Below are 14,572 nucleotides of genomic sequence, written 5' to 3' on the forward strand. Positions count from 1 at the left end.
CGACGCATGCGCATAACATAAAGCAGCCGGTTCATCGGTTCGGTGAATCTAATCAATCTCTGGAATACAGTGAAAGGGTTGAATTGCTGTTTCTTCGCCTGAACCGCTTCTCCTGATAATCATTATGCTCTGCTAGGATTTACTGATAGATATATCAACACAGTTGGTCGGATCTGCTAGCATTTATACTCAAAGGTGTGTGTAATTTGTCCCCGGGATCCCTTCTGTCGCTCGCTGTACATTGAGTTCAGACCTTGTAATTCATGGCTTGTTCACACTATCCAGTCCCTGCCTGTGTGTTTGTGTATTGTGTAGCTAGCTGTGACTGGATAAATATGTGCTCAACTTATTAATCTGATCAGTTACTACCGCCCCTGTTGTATGACTTACTGACACGTGTTGTCACTGAGAGAGGGCTCAACTGCATTTTCCCCCCACCATGTTTATATTTTATGTATTATAGTGCTTTCTAAAAGAGCAGTCCAGTATCCCCTATGTTTTGTTATGTGTACTAGACAATGGTTTTAAGAATTGATGTTACTGCAGCCTTATTCTCCCCACAGGATAACTGTTGAATACTGTCAAAGGGAAAACTGAAAGTGTTTCACCTAGGGATTCTTGTGTGGTGTCTCTCTTTGATAGCAGCTTTACATTACTCTAGAGAAGCAACTACTTGTGTATCAAGCTTGTACAAGTGTTAAGTGAAAAACATTCAGACCTGTTGTTCTCTACAATAATAGAACTTTGTGAGTACATCTTTACACGTGTGTATGCGTGGGCTGCATCCTATACAGTATTAAAAGAGATCAATAACCAAGCAGTATTATACATAAGATTATATATTAATACACATATTACATTGTCATGAAGAGGAGAACAGAGAGTCATGGCTTGTCTGGTGAAGACATTGGGATGAAAAGGATAGTACGTCACAAAGGAACGAATCATGACTCACTTTCTCCTGAAATTGAACGGAGCAGTGACTCACGCAAGCGCACTGTCTCTGATAGGGACTTAGGATCCTCCTCTGGTGGAGGGGGAAGCTCTGGAAATTATGACAAATATTCTGGGAGTGGGGGTGGTAAGTATAGTGGAAGTTCCCACCGTGACCATTCGCTTGAGAGGTCAAGCATTGACAGGCATAGCTCTAGTAATAGGAGAGCATCTTATCCTGAGTCCAGTCGTCATTCTAAAGGATCCTATGGTGCTGGAGGTGGGAGTGGTCCCAACCATATACTTGATCAGATTGATTTCTCACTTCATATCAGTAACCTTGACATGAGGCCTCCTGATGAGGAGCTAAAGAAAGTCTTGTTTAAAGAGTTTAAGAAGTATGGGTATATCACTGTTAAAGTCCTTGGTTATGGTAAAGAAAGGAGAGCATTCATTAATTACCAGCACTATGATGAAGCAAAGCGTGCCAAGAAGGATAAGCAACGCATTGTCTTGTTCAACAGACCAATTAATGTGGAGTGGTCCAAATCTACACTTATTAAATACCCTGATGTTGCTTCTGGTAGAAAACCAAGTACGTCATCTGATGTGACATCAAATTCTTTTATTGATGATTTCCACGTGGGTGGATCATCTTCACATGACCATCACAGCAGATCACGTGATCATCACACTGATACATCCTATAACAGCCACCACAGTGGATCACATGAGCACCATACTGAGTCACATGACCGCAGTAGGTCACATGATCATCGCAACGGCTCTAGTGATCATCGTCATCATTCACGTGAGAGGACCAGTGACCACAAGCGTGATGTGAGTTATAGGAGACCCTCCACCACTGATTCAAAATCAGTTCTTGATTCTAATGCAACACGCACACTGTTTGTTGGTAATTTAGAATTGGATGTGACAGAGAGAGAATTGAGGGACCTGTTCAGTCAATATGGACGCATTGAGAGTGTTGATATCAAGCTTGCTAAATCAGCCGGCACAAGTTATTCATTTATCAAATTCACAACAATCACAGATGCTATTAATGCCAAGAATGAAATGCATGGACATTTGTTTGGGACCTTCAGATTAAAAATTGGTTTTGGTAAGGGATCACCGACCGGTAAAGTATGGGTCGGTAATTTATCAAATGCTCGGGATCTTGCTGAAGTCAGACACGAGATGGATCGATTCGGTCTAATTAGGAGGTGTGACTATCGTGATCATGACACTCATGCTTATGTGCATTTTGAAAGCCTGGACGCTGCCCAAGCGGCAGTACATGCCCTCCAGAACATGCGGCTACGCAATGGAAAAACGGTGAGACTTGATATACACAAACCGTTGCACATGAGAGAGTTGGAGGATGATTTTCCGCCAGCAAGCCATCACGAGTCTAATGATTATTCATCAGGAGGACATCACCACAAATCACGGTCTTCCTCTCATCATCATCACAGAGACGTTGACTCTTTTGATCATGAGACAAGGAAAGATAAACCCGATGACCATCACTTACGCCATTCACATCATTCCTCCAAGGACAGGATTGTTACAGAAGAAGACCGGAACTATAGGAAGCGTCCACGTACTTCTCAGACCTTTGATAAACACAGTGATGCAGGGAGTTTCTCTGGTGAATACAGTAGCACTAAACGTCATTGCACTAGTCTTGATTATGAGAGCCCAAAGAGATCCTCATCAGTTGGTAAAGATTATCAGCATCGTCCGTATTACCATCACTCTAAAAGAGGGGGTAGGCGTGGTGACCACACCCACTCATCTGAGTCATCTCCGCGTCATAGGAGTCACAGGGGTCATTCTTCTGATGACAAGCAGCACACTGAGAATAAAGACACAGCCACTTCTGGTGATAAGGATCAAACTAATTGTAATGGGGGTGATGCCCCTCCTCCTCCTCCACCCCTTTCAGCTGATGCTGTTGCTAGTAGCAGTATGATGATGGAAGGAGATACAGCTCTTAAACTGAGTGATGCAACTGAACCTGTCTCACCTGATAGTGATGGGAAAGGTCCCAAACCTGATTCCACACATCCAGAGACCCTCTCTGAACTAGGCAAGTCTTATCCCATTGCTTGGAGAGGTAACTTGGTCTTGAAGAATACCGGTTTCCCAGCAAGACTCCATCTTGTAGGCGGAGACCCATCTGTGGCTGAGTACTTGTTGAGAGGGAAGGATGAACCCTGTGTGTTGAGGATCACTCAGCGACTGCGACTTGAGCAACCAAGACTTGATGAAGTGAACAAGAGGTTAACCATAGCTGGTCCTAATGGTCACTGTATTCTCTTTGCACTCCCTGGGCCCACACTCAATCATGGCTCACCTGATGAAGGTGATGACAGCATGCAGTTGAGGCCATTGCGCAGTCTAGTCAGTTATCTGAAGCAGAAAGAAGCAGCTGGTATTGTGGCTCTTAGCTCTTCTGACATTGGAGATGGAGGGAGTGAGAATGGTGGAGGGGTCAACAAGGAGGTCATTGGTGTCTTGCATGCTTTCCCTCCTTGTGAGTTCTCTCAGGCTCAACTGATGAAAGTTATACCTAGTCTCTCACTGGAGCCATCTAAAGAGGATCACATTGTTATACTTCTTGTGAAAGGGAATGTCTGAAGGCTTTATCCACTGGAGTGTCTGAACTTTAAAGACTTATTTATACTCTAGTTAATAATAAATTAATAATTAGGATCCCGCTTTACCATATTGTTGTGGTACATTTATAAACTGTTTGGTTTGTTTTACACTATTTTGAAAACTTTTTTGCTACTAATTTTTAACATGTTCATTGTTTAATTGATTTCATAGCCTGCTCTTCTGCTATTTGTAGCTGAGCTGCGATTACAAATTGCCATACAGTTGACCGTATGAATACCTGGTAATTAATGAGTTGCTACTTTATGTTATATTTATCTTACATTTAATAGTTTTACTATGAAATTCGCCTACAATACACTGAAAGAACAATTTAAATTGGTTGATATTTTTATGGTAAAAAAAAAATTAACTATAACAGAACTGCAAGCAACTGACGTCCTTGACTTTCCAGGATGCATACATACAGTGTTCTAGACAATCGCAGCTTCCTGCCCATACTAGCCAGAAGAATACACTTCAGAAGTTTAAAGTTGTTCCAACAAGAAATAAAGATGCTGTGGCCTCTGAATGACTGGTGTAAAATCTAGGCTCTAAAAATATTTCAGACAATTTTATTGAGGCAAAATGACTTGGTTAATGATCCTGAGTGTGGAATCTGTAGAAAAAAAAACACCAACAGTCAAAATCTGGCATGAAATAATGTACCATGCAGGCTGAATCTACATTATGGATGCATTTGTCATTCTAGACAACAGTATCAAAATGAAACCTTGCATACACAACAATCTATTAATAGGCTAGTTGCATGCCAATGTATACCATTTTCAAAACAACAACAATATCAGCAAAAATATAGTTACATTCAAGACTAAAAACTAACTAATTGATTCTATACCTTCTTTGCTTTAAGTTTGAGTTATAGACCATCCACCACCATTATGTAAACAGCTCAAAAGTAGACACATCTTTAGCTGTCACTTGGCCGCCATTATGACATCACTCGGAAGATTTAATTTAATAATAGATTTAACGAGTCTGAAAGAGAATCAACATAGGAGGGGAGCCACAAATGTTAAAGACACCTTGATAGGTTATCAGCAAGAGCTGCTGATACCCAGGAGAGCATAATATAGTTATGAGAAAGAGGGAAGAGGAAGTACTGACGAAAAAACATAAGAGAAAAGAGAGTAAATAACAAAACAAAAAAGAGAATATTTACGTACATAATAGATGCTTTTACTCTAATAACAATAATTGTTAGCGCGTATTTAACTTCAGCAAATTTTAGTGGTTTTAAAATGATATTCATTAACATTAAAATTAATGATCAAAAATGCTAAATTAAATACCAGCCAAATGTCAGTATCATGAAAACCGCTAATATAAGTACATGCTAATAATAATTATCTCCTTGAGGCAATAATAAAGCAAAAAAATAAAATAAACTAACAATGAAATAGTATGAATTCCAATTATTCCATGGTGGTCACCATAATATTAGTTTTGGGGGAGTTACCTACAATGCCTAGTAGTTCCCATCCCAGCAATAACTGGAGACAACCCTACACCCAAGAGGCTATCTCCTCAGATCACAGGGAGCTAAGTGATCCAAGTGAAAATAAAATTCACGTGAGCTTACCGTTGGCGTCATGGCCATGGCTGGAGCTGATACAGCACTTAAACTGAGTGACGCAACTGAACCTGTCTCACGATCACCTGATAGTGATGGGAAAGATCTAGATCCCAAGTCTGATCCCACCCTCTCTGAACTAGTCAAGTCTTATCCTTTTGCTTGGAGAGGTAACTTGGTCTTGGTCTTAAAGAAAACTGGTTTCCCAGCAAGACTCCATCTTGTAGGTGGAGAATCATCTGTTGCTGAGTACTTGTTGAAATCGAGAGGGAAGGACGAGGGGAAGGATGAACCTTGTGTGTTGAAGATCACTCAGCGACTGCAACTTGTGCCATCAGGATTTGATGAAGTAAACGAGAGATTAACCAAAGCTGGTTCTAATGGTCACTGTATTCTCTTAGCACTCCCTGGGCCCACTGATGAAGGTGATAATAGCATGCAATTGAGGCCATTGCGCAGTCTAGTCAGTTATCTGAGCCAGAAACAAGCAGCTGGTATTGTGACACTTAGCTCTTCTGACATTGGAGATGGAGGAAGTGAGAATGGTGGAGGGGTCAACAAGGAGGAGGTCATTGGTGTCTTACATGCTTTCCCTCCTTGTGAGTTCTCTCAGGCTCGACTGATGAAAGCTATACCTAATCTCTCACTGGAGCCATCTAAAGAGGATCATATTGTTATACTCCTTGTTAAAGGGAATGTCTGAAAGCTCTATCCACTGGCACTGGAGTGTGTGTTTACAAGACTTATTTATACTCTAGTTAATGATAAATTAAGGATCCCGATTTACCATAATTGTTGTGGTACATTTATAGATCTAAACTATTTGGTTTGTTTTAAACTATTTTGAAAACTTTTTGCTACTGTAACTTTTAACATTATGTTCATGTTTAATCATAGATTAAACAATAAACATGAACTACTCTATTATCTATGGTTTAATTGATTTCATAGCCTGCTCTTCTGCTTATATTTTTAAGTTGCGGTTACAAATTGCCACGCCCTTTTATAAACTGCCTCCTTTCTGTGCTGTTTGATTCTCGCCAAGTTCTCGCTCTCTCTTTCTTGCTCTGCTTTGTGCAAGCTCAGAGGAGAAGAAGCATTCAAAGAAGCCTGTTTCATGGCTGAACAAAAAAGAGTAAACCGGCTGCCCTCAATTAGATCCCGTGCTATAGAAACTGTAAGTATTCCTGCAGAGTACATGCATATAGGGTGGAGCTGACTGAGCATAGAGTTGTTGGTTGTTAAGTAATTTGACTAAGAAAAATCCACTATTCTTAAATTTATCAATTGTGTGAATGTATTTGTATAAATGACATGAAATTATGATTGTGTGTGTTGCTCTGTGAGTTGCTTGGAATTCAGGGAATCTAAAACCATCTAACACTCAATAAAATTTTTATTGTTTATTTTAATATTATTACTAATGATGCTCTAGGGTGTGCTTGTTCATGAAGTAGATGAGGGAAGTCCTTGCTTACGATGTGATAACTGTGAAAAAGGTTTTTTATTGCACTTTTGGAGGTGAATTGCTATTTCATGTAGCATATCGTTAGCCTCATGTTTTGCTAGGAAAATCTGTGCTAATTGTCAATGTCCAAGAGAAGAGCATGATATTAGGCCACATGAAGAGAGACAAGCTGCAGTTGGAAAGCTTTTGTTTCACTCTAATTCTGACGCCAAAGCTATGGTTAAAGATGCTGCTTCCAAGTCACCACAGAGGTAGGTTTATTATAGCCTATACCATGGCCTCTACATATACATTAATTGTTTTATTTCATAGACCAAGAGCAACTATACCTCACATTCCAAAGCAAGAATCTGAAAGTCCTTCTATTTTAAGGAGAACAGAAAATTTTACATGGACACCTAGGGATACTACTGTTGAAGCTGTTAGCCACTTATATTGTTTGCATTTGATATTTTGATATACACTAATAGGCTCGCAGTTTCTTTGCAAATCTTCCTCAAAATAAGAAGCCAGTTGCTGGGATGGCAGGTGATAGATATTGGCAGAAGCAGAAGATTCGTCAGCTCCCAGCTCATGATATTGACCTGATATACTGCAATGAGCTAACAGATGAAGAATGCAAGCAAATGGAGCTGTTTATTAAGATCAGGAGGGAAAAGTTTCTTGGACGTGGAATGATTAAAGCTTCTGATAGCAGCTGTGTAAGAACAGCTAACACAAATAAGAATTCAATTATTAATAAGTTTTCACCTCAAAAATTTCAATCCTTTCCATTTTCACATTTTAGGTTTGTAAAAGGTGTTGTGTGACATTCAAAAAAGGAGAGTCTGCAGTTATAGCTGATAAATTATCTGGTTCTGACAATATGTACCATCCAGCTTGTTTTACTTGCACCGACTGCAATGAATTACTGATTGAACTCATTTATTTTGTGTATGAGGATAAGCTCTACTGTGGGAGACATCATTCTGAGAAAATGAAGCCTCGCTGTGCTGCTTGTGATGAGGTATGTCACTAGTAGTAGTAATATTGTCTATACAAAATAATTAATGAGTGCCAGCTATTAATAGAGTGCATTTATTTTCATTCTTATTGTATAGATGATTTTTTGTGAAGAATACACTCGTGCTGAAGACCAGAATTGGCATGTCAATCACTTTTGCTGTCATCGTTGTGACAGCTATCTTGGAGGCCAAACCTACATGGCCAAGGAGACACAGCCATACTGTTTGAAGTGCTATGAACTGCTGTTTGCTAATATCTGTACTGTAAGTGATAGTGAAACTGTTAGTTTATTAATTTTATTCATGCATTAGGCATGCGGGTCCACTATTTCTCTTGATGAACCTGTACTGAAGCATGAAGGAAAGTATTGGCATGCACGTGCTGAATGCTTCAAGTGCAGAACATGCAAGAAAGTGTTGGTTGATCAGCCTTTCCTTCCAAAGAGCAGCAAAATCTTTTGCAGCAAGGAATGCTTCAGGGAATACAGGGATAGTAAAAGAGCTGCACAATAATTAGGGAGGGACAGTCTAGTTGTTTGTTTTTAAAGTTCACATGTACTGTACTGCAATGATTAATTTTTTACAAGAAATTTTTTTAAAGATTCTAGTCAACGCCCTTTTATCTCACGTGATCAATCAGCCCCACCTTCTTTTTAGATGGCTGCTCGGCCCAAGTCACTCAGAAAAGCTGTGGACGATGTTCTTACTTGTGGGATATGCCTAGAGATTGTGGACTTACCCAAAGTTCTCCCCTGCCTTCATACATTTTGCAGAAAATGCTTAAAAGAGCTTATCAATACTTCTGGAGGAGAGACCATTCGCTGTCCCATTTGTAATGCCACCCACGCCGTTCCCAGGAGAGGAGTGGACGGTTTCCGTTCCAACTTTACACTTCAGAACCTTGTTGAGGCTCGACAAGTCAGTGACGCCGAGAAGGACTCCTTCCCTGGTATCACATGTGAGAGTGGGCTAGACGAGAACAAGGGTGTGTCCCGATGCATAGATTGTGCCAATTTCCTTTGTGCTCATTGCGAGGACCTTCACAAGAAACTCAAAGCCACACGCGGCCATCGTATTATCCCCCTGACCGAGATAAAGAACGACGTACGTAAGTTAGAATACAAGCGTTATTGTATTGAGCACGAAGAGGAGGAGCTCAAGTTGTTTTGTCAGGATTGTAAGGAGGTGATCTGTCGGGATTGCACTATCGTCGGTCATAAGGGACACGATTACGATTTCATTAAAACCGTCTTTCCCCAGCTCCAGGGAGACATACGTGGACTCCTTGAGGGAGATCTTGAAAATAAGTGCAGCGAGTTTGAGGCCCACCTCGGATACATTAGAGAAGTGAAGGAGAAAAACTATGAAAATATTGCAAAGTGCAAGGATGATGTGAAAGCATATTACGATACTTATAGAAGGAGATTATTTGAGCAAGAGGCAATTTTAATGGAATCGCTTGATGCTACGCTTGGGGATCGTTCGAAGCAGCTCGACATTGTCCAAGAAACTGTGGAGACGTCTAAAGCGAAACTAGACAGTGCCCGGGACTTTGCTAAGCAATTGCTGGAGAGTGGGACACAGGTCGACTTGGCTATGATGTATAGGCAGACTCGATCACGACTGGAAAACCTCAAGGAAGAGACTTGGGACCGTAACACAACCCAACCTTGCCGACTAGTCTTTGTCAAAGATGAAAAGGATGACAATCCTTTTAAAGCTAAAGTCCGAGGGGGCATAAATCGCGGGGATTTGATAGTCGAGAGTCTGGGACAGCCTGTGCTGGGCATGAATAAGTTTAACGTTAAGCTGGAGTCCGAAGTCAATGCATATAGCCTCATAGTGACAATAATGAACGAGAATGGAGACCATTTAAAGGATATCAACATCAAGCCAAAGGGAGGGAACAAGTGGGAGGTGACATACAAGATATCGGGCGATGGAGTGTACATCGTATCTGTACTTCTTGATGGAGTGGAGGCTAAGGAGAGTCCTTTTATACGGGAGTGGCAGGCAAAGCTCCTTCAAGGGAAGAAAGTCATGCGCGGTAATGACTGGAAGTGGGGAGATCAAGATGGTGGACCGGGAGGTATAGGAACCGTTGTGGGCTGGTCTGAAGAAGTCGGAGCATCTGATAACTGGGCAAAGATCAAGTGGGAGATTACCAATCGTCAGAATAATTATCGCTGGGGAGCAGAAGGGGCTTATGACTTAATGGTAGTGCCACAACAATAAGGCTATGTTATTATTATTACTAACTTTCTTATTTTGTTATTGTTGTATTTGATTTTTTCATGTGTTGTAAAGGTGTATCTGCTGGTGTGTTGACATACAAGTTATGTCATTCAATCAAATGTGAACGGCAAGACAAAATTAGTACAACTAATACTTAATGTCCTTTAGATCTAATTTGCACTAAACTACATGTATTTGTAGCTTCACTTTTAAAAAAAGATTATTTTTTAATTTTAAATTACTATTAATATCAATGATAATGATCACATGTCATTTTACATAAGTAAATTTAATAACAGGATGATGGTGAGCTTCTAACTTCAGTGACAATAACGAATGCTCGGGCGTTCCTGGTCTCACCTTTCCATAAAAAAGGTAAATAATTTCAACCTTTTTGTAATTCTTTTCATCAACAATTAAATCCCATAATCTATCTTTTGTTGCCTTTTCATCGAGAAGTTTAGCAATATCAGTGGCTTTTTGCTGGTCTCCATTAAAATGATGGCAGTAGTATAGCATCACAATAACATAAAGATATTCATGCTCAGGAATATTTTTATTGAGATTAATGTACGTTTCATAATGCTTGACAGCCTTTTTGTAATTTTGTGCACCAAAATAAGCTCGACCCTTTTTGAAATTACCACATCGGATTTCAGAACATTTTTCAATTGGCCATGAAAGTCCAGTTTTCACTTGTAATGCTTCCATCAATGTGTCAATATCCCCAACTTCAAGAGAAAATTTTTGAACTTGATTAAAATATTTTTCTACAGATTTTTCTACTTGAGTACCATAATTTTTATGCAAAGTCTTGATTCTTGGTTTACGTGATTTTAAATACTCAAGTGCTTCTTTTGCTTTGCCTAAGTAGTCCTCGACAATACTTACTTGGATAATCATTTCAACAAAAAGTTCAACATAACGTTGAGGCCCTTTGTCTGCAATAACTACTTTGCTATGAAGATCTAGCAGCATCGCAATTTTTTGACGACGATCCATAAGTAAATCTATCTTTTTATCAACTTTTACAACAGCGTTAGCAGTCTTGCTTTTTTTAACGTGGTTGAAGTAGTCCATAAGTGAGTCACTATATGATGCATACAACTCAGCTGATTCTGTGTATTGACTAACGTAAGACATATCTGACCCAAACTCTGGTAAAATTTCCTCCATAAATTCAAAATTATGCCTTTCCAAATCAAGTGCTGCTATAATTTTTGGATCGTATTGACCTTTATGTGCAGAAATGTGAAAAGAATTCCAATATTCAGCGAAATATTTGGCGAAACCGCTTTTAAATTGATTCACAATCTTCTGCTCAAATTGTATAGTCATGAGAAACATTTTAACAAGTTTGTGAAATGAATAGCGGTTTGAATTAGAATGATACTTTAGCAAAGATCTATTTACCAAGGTTTCCAAGCACTTTAATGGACTTGGTAGCCAGTTGTGATATATTTCTAGTATACTGAAAACTTCAACATAAAAATATGTTTCATTGGCCATGTATGTAAGGACACTTATAGCAGCATCTTGGCGAAAGGAACCTGGAAAGTTAGCTAAAAACCGAGCACATCTCTGAATATACTCATCATTTAAATTATTATATGAAACTTGAAGTGATGTTTGGACTTGATGAAATTCAGGTAATGTTTCCGGACTAAGAATATTTAGAGGGTTGGTAGCAATTCCAGTAATGATAGCCTCTGGTGAAATGGTGTTTGTTTCTAAAAGTGCCCCGACAATTTGAAGCGCAAGTGGTATATTTCCAACAGCATCAGCAATTGTTTCAGCATCTTTTTCAGTTAACTTAGAATTTAGTTTTTTCAAAAGTTCAGTGGCATGTTTTACACTTAATTCTTCAAGTGTTATTGATTTAAAATGGCTTAGAAATGTTGCCATATGCTTGCTTGTGAAAATAATTTTAATTTGGCTTGAGAATTTGATTAAAATGTCAAACACTTTCTGTATCACTCCTTTTTGATTGTTATCAAAAAAATTATCACATCCATCAAAAATTAATAGCTTTGGTACAGTGGATTCTGCAGCCAAGCATTTTAATTCCTCTATCATAACTGAATGTTGCGTACTATTTGTTGTGCCACCCAAAATTTTATGAAGAAGGTGTGGAATGTATAAAACTTCAGATAAATCAAAATATTCGACAGTAACATTAATTTTTGAAACTTTATGACCTGCTTTAATAGCCAATGTTGATTTTCCTATTCCTGGTCCTCCAAATATGCCAATAATTCTCGTATTTGATTTATTGAAATCCAAGTGCATTGTTAATTCCTTTAACTCAATGTTTCTTCCTACGAAATAAATCTGCTCTTTTGGTAATTTTGTTGAATAATACTTTGGAAGGTCTGATAGTGGAGGCATTTTTAAGTCTTCTTGTTGAGTTCCAAAATAACTTAGTCTTCCAATATTCAAAAAAAGGATCAATGCACAAAAAAGAGTAAAAATTAACAGGACGATTAAAAGGATAATGATACAAAAGCACCTGCATACCTTCTTTATGTAACCTAAATATAAAATTGTCATCATCATTATTGTGAAGATAATGAGCAGGTTATTTAATTTTTTTGAATTCAATGCATATAGCAAATTTTATTGAATTCCATGATGCACAGCCTGTTCAATAAATTTATTACCTAATTTTTATCCTCAAATGCTTATCAGGAATAATTTTAAATCCATAAAATATTAGTGCTATTATGATAAGGAAAAAGTCATGTTAACCACACTATACATACATCAGCAAGTGTACTCTTGATATCAGATATACTTACCCCTGATTTTTTCATACACAGACGCCTTATAAGATGCATACATAATTTTATTAAAAAGCTCCTTGTGCCCAGTTCCATCTGTTGATTTGTGAAGACATTGAAGAAAATCATCCAAGAATGTTGATCCTTTTAAAGGTAACCCTTTAATTAGCGCATTGATTTTATATTGACGAGTGAGGTAATTACTAGAGAGAACGTCAAACTCTTCATCAGAAAGCAGCTCTTTTGCATAGAGATGAGGTAAAACTGCTGTAATATCAAGATAACGATGAAGATCACCACTACAACTTTTGATAACTTTCTTTTGAACAAAAATGGGACATGTTTCTAATTAAAATAATTATAGTATCTGTAACTGATACTTGTGTCTGTCCTAACCTTGCATTATTAGTATATAGATAGTAGTAGAAAAAACGAGAGATCGAGAAAATTTTGACAATGGCAAATTGGCAATGGGCCAGTGCGGGGGAGTAACAAAGTAAGGGAGGGGCTAACAAAATTTAAGCTGGGCCATAGATATTAGAGTAAATATATTTACTAATATATTATATTTACTAATATATAATATAGTAAATAATATAGAGTAAATAGGGCATAGATATTTCATTTACTCTAATATCTATGAGCTGGGCCATAGATATTATAGACTACGTACAACAGTAGACTGTTCGCAAAAACAGTATTTTAGTTATTACAATATTACTCCTCTAACATAGCGAATCAGTAAATGAAACTATGACAGTTCCATGCACAATGATTGTGACAACATCTTCAATGATCTTGTTAGTCTATTTTTGCCCGTGTGATGGTGCAACAGGTACATAAAGTTTTTCAAATTTGCAACTAACACAAATTTGAACAAAATCACTGTATATTTGCAAAATAAAAATGGTATCAGTATTTCTTTCATTACAGTCATGTCACACAAACATTGAAGTATTGAAATATCATTAAAATAAAATGAAATCAACATTGGCTTGAATACAATCTTCCTTGGAATGTCGTCGATGACGATGAGTGGCCATTTTTGACCACACCCACCAAAATCCAATGATATGATATGACGGTCGTTGGCCGGGCGGTTGATACTATACTGGTTTGAATGGATCACGTGAGCTTGTTTCCTATCCTGGTTACGTAGTCTATAATATCTATGGCTGGGCATAGATAATAGAGTAAATGACATTTACTCTATTATCTATGCTAGAGTGGGGCGAGCTCAGGCTCGTCCCAATAAACTACTTAAGAATTAAGATGGAAGCTGTAGAGAAGAATTATGTTCCAGTTTATGGCTTTTGGCTACACTCTAAAGCAAGACTGAACAGAAAAAGTGTTGCAAATGGAAACCAATGATGCTCTTAGGGCTAACTACTTGACTTCTCATCTTTTATTGGAGCATGAACAATTTCAACATCACAGTAACTAATATCCTTAAAAGGAAGGACTACCAACCACTTCTACTCAAGTAGAAAGCTTCTCCAAGACTACATAGGCGGTTGCAGGCCTGGGCATTAGGGGGCAATGCCCAGGTTGACTTTTTGACCAATAATTATATTCATGATTCTGGTGTGGGCATCCAGTGCAAACTGTGGTAGTTCAATAGGCTTCTTTGTTGTTTTAAGCTAAGAAACCATCTCAATGAAGTTATAGATCAGTATTGTCCATTTTCCTTGCAAAATTGTATGGAACCGCACCCACTCCACACCCACTAATTATTGATGCCCAGGTCAAACCAAATTTCTGCAACCGCCCATGCAAGACTATTCTTTCTACTATTAGGATATTTGGTAAGCTCTCCCCTACAGGACTGACAAATGACAAAAAAAAGAGTAGAAGAAGCTGCTGCCGTTTTATTTCATATGAACACATTTATTTT

General features: G+C 38.4%; 5 protein-coding genes and 1 long non-coding RNA gene across 6 annotated transcripts; 4 read left to right on the top strand and 2 right to left on the bottom strand.

Annotated features, from left to right (window-relative positions):
• Positions 1-20: 20 nt before the first annotated feature.
• On the top strand, positions 21-3,775 carry LOC100639157 (putative RNA-binding protein 15). Its single transcript, XM_003387783.3, has 2 exons — positions 21-195; positions 564-3,775. Exon 2 carries the CDS (start codon positions 865-867, stop codon positions 3,577-3,579), a length of 2,715 nt encoding a protein of 904 aa, XP_003387831.1. The 5' UTR covers positions 21-195; positions 564-864; the 3' UTR covers positions 3,580-3,775.
• Positions 3,776-3,860: 85 nt separating this feature from the next.
• On the bottom strand, positions 3,861-4,907 carry LOC109583252 (uncharacterized). The gene is made up of 2 exons (XR_002185419.1): positions 4,457-4,907; positions 3,861-4,216 (listed from the first exon to the last, which is right to left on the bottom strand). It is a non-coding gene; the product is annotated as an uncharacterized LOC109583252 (long non-coding RNA).
• Positions 4,908-4,958: 51 nt separating this feature from the next.
• Positions 4,959-6,069, top strand: LOC105313349 (putative RNA-binding protein 15). The gene has a single exon (XM_011406699.2). It carries the CDS (start codon positions 5,211-5,213, stop codon positions 5,892-5,894), a length of 684 nt encoding a protein of 227 aa, XP_011405001.1. The 5' UTR covers positions 4,959-5,210; the 3' UTR covers positions 5,895-6,069.
• A 138-nt stretch (positions 6,070-6,207) lies between these two features.
• Positions 6,208-8,287, top strand: LOC100639282 (testin-like). Its single transcript, XM_003387784.2, has 8 exons — positions 6,208-6,368; positions 6,627-6,712; positions 6,761-6,910; positions 6,972-7,080; positions 7,130-7,360; positions 7,447-7,665; positions 7,760-7,927; positions 7,976-8,287. The coding sequence occupies exons 1-8, from the start codon at positions 6,309-6,311 to the stop codon at positions 8,174-8,176; spliced, it is 1,224 nt and encodes a 407-aa protein (XP_003387832.1). The 5' UTR covers positions 6,208-6,308; the 3' UTR covers positions 8,177-8,287.
• On the top strand, positions 8,286-9,975 carry LOC105313350 (E3 ubiquitin-protein ligase TRIM56-like). The gene has a single exon (XM_011406700.2). The coding sequence runs from the start codon at positions 8,321-8,323 to the stop codon at positions 9,896-9,898; it is 1,578 nt and encodes a 525-aa protein (XP_011405002.1). The 5' UTR covers positions 8,286-8,320; the 3' UTR covers positions 9,899-9,975.
• Positions 9,976-10,029: 54 nt separating this feature from the next.
• LOC109583247 (uncharacterized) lies at positions 10,030-13,161 on the bottom strand. Its single transcript, XM_019998488.1, has 3 exons — positions 13,075-13,161; positions 12,697-13,023; positions 10,030-12,429 (listed from the first exon to the last, which is right to left on the bottom strand). The coding sequence occupies exons 1-3, from the start codon at positions 13,079-13,081 to the stop codon at positions 10,169-10,171; spliced, it is 2,595 nt and encodes an 864-aa protein (XP_019854047.1). The 5' UTR covers positions 13,082-13,161; the 3' UTR covers positions 10,030-10,168.
• Between the last annotated feature and the right edge of the window lie 1,411 nt (positions 13,162-14,572).

Source organism: Amphimedon queenslandica, unplaced genomic scaffold (genome assembly GCF_000090795.2).
Source record: "Amphimedon queenslandica unplaced genomic scaffold, v1.1 AMPQUscaffold_13316, whole genome shotgun sequence".
NCBI lineage: Eukaryota > Metazoa > Porifera > Demospongiae > Haplosclerida > Niphatidae > Amphimedon > Amphimedon queenslandica.